The sequence below is a fragment of the Trachymyrmex septentrionalis genome, unplaced genomic scaffold, assembly GCF_001594115.1.
Source record: "Trachymyrmex septentrionalis isolate Tsep2-gDNA-1 unplaced genomic scaffold, Tsep1.0 scaffold14, whole genome shotgun sequence".
Taxonomy (NCBI): Eukaryota; Metazoa; Arthropoda; class Insecta; order Hymenoptera; family Formicidae; genus Trachymyrmex; species Trachymyrmex septentrionalis.
The window spans coordinates 3,801,547-3,808,874 of record NW_017304543.1 but is presented as its reverse complement, the minus strand read 5'-3'; the positions used below and the strand labels follow the sequence as shown (position 1 = coordinate 3,808,874).

Below are 7,328 nucleotides of genomic sequence, written 5' to 3'. Positions count from 1 at the left end.
TTTAATTATTTTTTATATTTTCACATTATTATTATTATTTCTATTACATTAAAAAGTAATTTTATAAAAGAAAGAGGGATGTATGGACATATTTCATATATGATTATACATATTTATATATATTCATGTATGAAAAATTATTTACCGGGATATGAGAAATAAAGAATGTCAAGCTGTCTTCAATGCTTAAATAATTTGATGTAAATTTATATTTGATGTAAATTTGAATCGTGATGTAAGCGAGAAATTACATGTTGATTTTTTTTGCATACCATTTGTAAATAAAGAGAATTTGGATAAAACGAAATGATAAAATCGCTTTAAAATACTTGTAAAAATAAGCGAAAACTTTTCTTATCTCTTCTGATAGTCAGTGTTTTTTACAATTATTTACTGACTGTCAAGGGAGATAAGAATAGTTTCGCTCATTTTTAACAAGTGTTTTAAAACGATCTCATTATTTTTTTTATCCAAATTCTCTTTATTTACAAATGGCTTACAAGAAAAATCAACGTGTCGCTTATGACACATTTCTCACTTATGACGTCACGATTTAATATGGGAGTGAGTACTCAGGACCCTTAAATAAAGTATCTTTTAAGATTGTAACGATCGTAATGTGGATACATAAGAAATAAGAAATAAAGGTCGAGCTAGACCTTTAATACTTAATTCGGTGTAAATTTATATATTATTATGTGCATATTTAATCCTGCAAACTGCATGTTAAATCTAATTTTGGCCACAGTTTGCAGAATTAAATACGTATATAATACATAAATTTGCATCGAATTATAAGCACTAAAAGTCTAGCTTGACCATTTAGGACCTTTATTTCCTATTTCTTGTATTATATATTCACGATCATTATGATCTTATAAACTATTAGGTGTAGTAAAAAGTCATCGCGTATTTTTTAGCTAAAAGTTGTATATACAATATCTACGTCAATAATGAATGAAATTCAAATTTAAAAAAAGGGTTTTAAAGCTTGAAATCTCTACTTTTAAAAGCTTATCACATTTTTTAAGTTTATATGAGTTTGATAATTTTTACATACCAAAAACTACGAGCTGAAAAAGACGAAAAATTTTCTTCTCACTTTGTGGATTTGTAACGTGTCCAAAACGAATTTGAGAAAATTTTCGATTACATATCGTGAAAGCTTGATACTTTCCCTACAAAATCGTTTTTTTTAAATATTCCTACGACTTTTGATTACTGAGTTATCGCGGATTAAATAAAAGAATTATTTTGACTTTAATTGCTCATAACTCCATTAAAAATTGTCGTATCGTATAATTTAAAAAAGAGATTTTTGAAGCTGAAACTTTACTCTATCAAGATATATTTATATTGTTGGTAAGAAAGTAATTGCGGTTTTTACTGATAGATGTCTTTTAAAAAAACGCGATGACTTTTTACTACACCTAATATTTCGTTTAATATAATAAATATCACGCTTTTATATATAAAATACCATAGTTCAATTAGAAAGTAACGATATAGTTATTTGGATTTTGTACATTTAATCTACGTTATTTTTGTATAACATATGAAAAACTTATTTATGGACCTTTGTTACTATATCTAGGAAGAGTTTTTAGCTAAATGAATAAGTGGTTTGTTTTCTGTTCCTGCACTAGACTGCACTAACTCTCTTTCTCACTTTTAACAAATATCAAACATATACCTATCTCACTTCAAGTTCCAAAAGTATACACTAGTTCAGCCACAGAAAACACCTAAAGAATCGCTCATGTTCTTTTTTATTCATCTTTTGTTTTTTGCTTGCTCGCTCATCAAAATTAAATGTAATGTATATCTAACATACAGAGTATTGCAAAATCTTAGGTTCACTTATGTGTTATGCCCGTGTATTTCAAATGTTTCAAAGCGTTTGTAGTGTTAAGTGGACCAGGATCTAAGATCAATTGGAAGAAAAAGTTTTATTAATCAATCAAAGATAGATCATTTATGTTTATACAGGCTACAAACGCTTCAAAGCATTTGTAGTCTATATGAACATAAATAAGAAATAATTTGATTATCAAGTAAAACGACGTTTAAAGTAATAAGACGTAAATAATTTCGTGATTTGTACATACAATTGATAATATTGTATATTTATTTATTATATGCTTAATCTAATCTAAATAACAATTAATATAATTACTGCTATTACAATATATTTGATACTATATTAATTGTCTAAATATAATTTATTGTCTATATTAATTGTCTAATAGTGTTCAATAAATAATGTTTAAATAAATTAATGAAATAATTAATTTTTATTTTTTGCGTTGTCATCGTATTTTAAAAATAAAATGCTATTAATGCTGCAAAACATTATTTGATTAATCAATCTACAGCTTCTTAAAACTTCCTTCAACACCAAATAAATTTCGTTGTCCGATCGAAACGATTTAACGCGATGACTTTTCTCTCTTGAAACCAAGGAACGTGCCAACTCTTTTACTTGCTTATTATATAATTTCTGTATAGGACTGGCTTAGCCGCCTACTTCGTTTAAAAGAATTTCGAGCATGTATTTCTTCAAGGTCGCTCATAGTACGAATATTATAAATCTATAATAGCACTATATAGAATACTTCAATGATTTTTATATTTTTCGCATTGAATTACATTCCATTTTATGGAGTTTTTCCAAGCACATAAATTAATTAAATAAGATACATATATTAAATAAGAAGATGAAATACACATTCATAATATTTATAAACAAAAGTTAAAAAAGGGGCATACAGCCAATACGCCGGTTATTTGTTGTTGCGATGTCATATATTTAAAATAATCATTACAAATTGAAATTTACAGACGGCCGATATTCGGCCTTCTTCAATATGTTCTACTATATAATTTTAAATGTCGGAAGTTAAATAAGTTAAAAATTACAATTTAAAAATTATAAGAGATTAAATCTCAGTTCAATTATAATGTGCGATGGTCAGTTAATGTAAGAAGTTGAGTGTATGAAACTGTATAAAATTCTTATGAAATGGTGAAATTGATTCTTGTATGACGGTTATATTGTTGGTCCGCTATTAGTTGCAAATCCTCATGCGTAAAGAATTTCCAAGTTCTAATTTGAATTTACATAATTACAAAGTTATAAAGATTTTTTTAAATACATGATTATAAAGACAGTACAAACAATTACTTAACATACCTTTACTCTACTGTATATAATAGGATTACAATTATTCACTGACAATTATTCACTCTTTATAGTTTTGAATTTTTAAAGATAGAAGAAACTTTCTAGTACGTTACTTGTTAACAGAATTTTTGTGTTCTGTGCTTCTGTATTTATATTAACTAGAAAAATTAAGAAGGGGAAAATTAGAGGAGTGGAATGAAAGTTGTAAGTAGAAGGTTATTCCTTTAATAGGATTTGCAATTAATAGCGGACCAACATTGTAATAGCCACACAAAAATCAACCATTTCACAAGTACTTTATACGATTTCATACATTCAACTTCTTATATTAATTGACCATATTATAATTGAACTGAGATTTAATCTCTTATAATTTTTAAATTGTAATTTTTATTTTATTTAAATGTTCTCTCTCTGCATTTGATGGAATAATCGCTATGTAAATTCTATCGATTGCTCCTATCACACTAAGAAATTGTGTATGTCCAGAATCTACAATATTAAAATAAAATACATTTACTACACAGTTATAAAATGATTACTTATGAATAATAATTCAATCTTGTATTACGGTTGTGATTCATTGTTATTTTATATAAAATTGACACTTCATTAACATACTGTATTTCTGCGTCTTCGCTTGGAAATTGAATACAAACATACATTAAAATATTTAATGCATTAACTATACATTGCGTAAAATTTTGCTAACTGTTGGCTGATTTACACGAGATAAATAATTTTAATCAACTTAATTTTTAGCTATGAATCAGAAACAAAAAAAATTTTAAAGTTACAGCACAATAGCGCTTACGATTATATGCGCTGTTTTAGCACTTTGTTAACGCTTTGTAAGCGCTGTATGATTTTTGGGAACTTATAACAAAAAATAATCATAATAAATACTAAGTTTTCAAGAGGAAAAAATAAAATTATATGTCCTTATAAAAATTTTTTTATTTTTTTAGAAAATCAAATAATTTTCTAATAGATAAATACCACGAAAAATCCCTAGTTCTCTACCTAAATTATTATACACTTGGTAGTACACCTCAGAAAAGCCGGTGTAACTACTATTCAATATGACAAATTTTGTCTTTAATTCCGAACGTTTAGTGTGATTGTGTAATTCCGTGATTATATCGAATTGGATGTAAAGCAAGTTAAATACAATTTATATACGTTTAGTTAATGTTTATGCACTAACAATAAGTACTGCACCGTACTATCAATTGCTTGATTTTCCTATATTATTTTATATTTATGTCAAATTTGTGACCGTACTCGTAAGCAATGGCACAACTTCATCGTGGTCTGCAATGGATTTTCTTTGATACTGACCTTTGAACTGACCTTAAGAATCGTTTAGTTAATCTTTAACGAATTGCCATGAATTCTCGTCAAATACGAGTTGAGCGTCAAGCACGAGAGAGCGTGCCATTCTTTCGCTAAATCCTAATTAACTTGCAATGTTTATTCACGATTATTGTTTGGGGAAACTGATCGATCAGCTACGGAATTGGTAGAGTTCGGGATTGGTAGGTTCGTACAACCACCATAATTATTTTTTATATTTAAATCAAAAAGTAAAATCGGATATATCTGCTACATTTCGAGTTATTCTTCTTTAAGTGCCCTGTACACTGTTATCAACGCCTAAATATATCTCTCTATATAATATATATATATATCTGTTCGTGATAATATATATCTGTTCGTTGATTATATACAAGATATATGAGGACCTATAATTTAAACGTCGATTTTCGAATTTTTGATAGACAGGGTTTCCTGGGCAAGTATACTACTCAGTGATTTGTCATTGCCTTCCGAGAGTCTGTTTTACATACACTCACGCTCGAAGTTAGCGCTTCGAGTTAACGTTTCTACTTTGTTACTAGGTTATAATTTATTTTAGGAAATGATATCATTATTATTTGAAACTTTTTAAAATTCTACGTTTTTGGATCGAAATAGAATTGTCACTTCAATATTAATCTTAATCTTTCACACTGATTGAAATTGGTGATGGCTACATCGAAAAAGAAAATGGATAGTCAAATGAATCAAGAGCACAGAATACAAATAAAGAGTATACATTCTTCCAGAATTTTTTTTAACTCGGATAAATACACTAGTGTATATAAAACATTATAAAATGTGAATTGTAAGTATCAAGAGATTGTATAAGAATGGCATAAACAGAATACTTTTTATCTTCATAGTGTGCATGATATAATAATCATACGTAAAAACACGCTACAAAGTGCGAAGTACAAAATAATATTAATAGATATTACATAATCATGTCACAATTAGTTAAATCAGATAAAATTATAAGTATTTATCAATCTATATCAAGTTTTTTAAAATTACCCTCTATACCAAACAAATCATTTACTGTTTTGCTCTTGCCAATTCTTAATGCTTCGTTAACGCGTCTGGTTGCTTCATCCAGCAGAAACCACTCGCGATTGTCTTCTAATTCCTTCACTTGATTTTGAGCTAGTTTATGCACAGAACCCGCTTTTCCACCCATTTCGTTTGGCAACGCATCCACTGGGATATATTCAGAAATGCTCTCTAATGATAAGTGGAAATGTATCTAGAAGAGTTAAATAAACTCAGAAAAACTTGTCTAAATAGAATACAGCATTGAGTATAATTTTACCATTTAAAATTATGATGTTATGGATAACGCAAAAATTTCTGTGTTTATCGATGATGATAAAAAATTATATTTTGTATAAGACATGATTTATTTACATCTATAAAAGAGTATGATTACATATATTTATTATAATTATAACATTAGAATTATTTGATCACGCTTATATCGCGTTTGTTGCAAATGATTGAGTTTCTTAAAAACGCGGATGTTGTTGCTACAGTTGAACTTAATTAATTGATTTGTGATACTTACTATGTCTATCAACTCGTTTTTCATGAAAGGCTTCGCCATGTTCATCAATAATTCCATGACGGGTGTTGCGTTTAGAAAATGGATTGCCTTTAGACGTATCGGCATTGCCTCTTGGAGATAGTATAGATATTTCTTTATTCCCATTGGATTTATTCGCATAACATGACCGAAAGATAATTTGCTAACGTCAAAGATGAAAATGTAACCATCATTCGTACCATTCATCAGGAAATATATGTCGGATAACATTACGGCATATTTTAGGCAGTTATTACAATCAAAGAGTGAAGGATCGCTATCCAGCAATGTTGCAAATATCATCGTATAATCATCCTTTGTTAATCCATTCAGAGGAAAAATAGCCCTTTTTAAATTAATTTAATTTTAAATCAAGTTAATATAATAAGTATGTCAAAATATTAGTAAAAATATTCTAAGTATTTTCAAAAGTATATGTATATCTGTACATCTTATAGGATTTATTTTATTTTCTGCATGAATCTTAAATTATGTATGAATGTGGTTAAAATTGTAAATATTATTAATTGGCCATTTTATATATAAATCATTACTGCTATTCGTTCATTAATATTCATAAAATTTTGTACGAGATTTTGAAGGCTTGTCGTAATCCCTTTTCCTCAAGCGGATCCCGACTGCAAAAAATTTCTGGTAAATACGTTCTGGTCGTATAATAATTCTCGATTGTGTTTTTCGTTGGTTCCATTTGATAGTAATTGCTGTGAAGGTACAAAGCGAAAAAGCTGTCCTCAATTTTTGGCAAGTGCGGTTGTTTCTTGCACCACTCTCTCAGTGATTGTATATCTGATAGTTTCAATTGAGGATCCTTCTTCATTTCTTCTTCTAATGTGATTCCTTTTATTATAGACATTGAAACTCGAATTTAATACGTACGATTATCTTCTTAAGAACACTTCCTTTCCTTCACAATATGTTGTTTCCGACAGAATTTTTACTAAAATATTTTCAAAACTAATAAGGATATACCGAACAATCCAAAGACTTAGCACTACTAATATGGTGAAACCAGTCATCATTCATTAGTAATAATTTATATTGATTACAAATTCTAATAAAATCAGTGCTTCGAATGGTCTTAGCCGAATTTTAAGTGCTTATTTAATTCTGTGAATACTATATACTACGTATCCTTTAAACAATGCGCCGAAATGATATTGAAACGCAAAATCTACTAAACTA

At 28.1% G+C, this 7,328-nt stretch overlaps 1 protein-coding gene across 4 annotated transcripts in view; it reads right to left on the bottom strand.

Moving 5' to 3' along the window:
- Positions 1–5,531: 5,531 nt before the first annotated feature.
- Positions 5,532–7,328, bottom strand: part of LOC108745638 (alpha-tocopherol transfer protein-like) — a 2,221-nt gene continuing 424 nt past the window's right edge. For 2 of the 4 annotated variants that reach the window (XM_018481922.1, XM_018481923.1), the window contains exons 2-4: positions 6,716–6,983; positions 6,108–6,471; positions 5,532–5,789 (exon numbers count right to left, since the gene is read on the bottom strand). In XM_018481922.1, the coding sequence (XP_018337424.1) occupies positions 5,532–5,789; positions 6,108–6,471; positions 6,716–6,963 (870 nt within the window). In that variant the 5' untranslated portion in view covers positions 6,964–6,983. Of the gene's footprint in view, positions 5,790–6,107; positions 6,472–6,715; positions 7,084–7,328 lie in introns of all 4 variants that reach the window. The other 2 variants (XM_018481925.1, XM_018481921.1) reach the window with 2 other exon arrangements.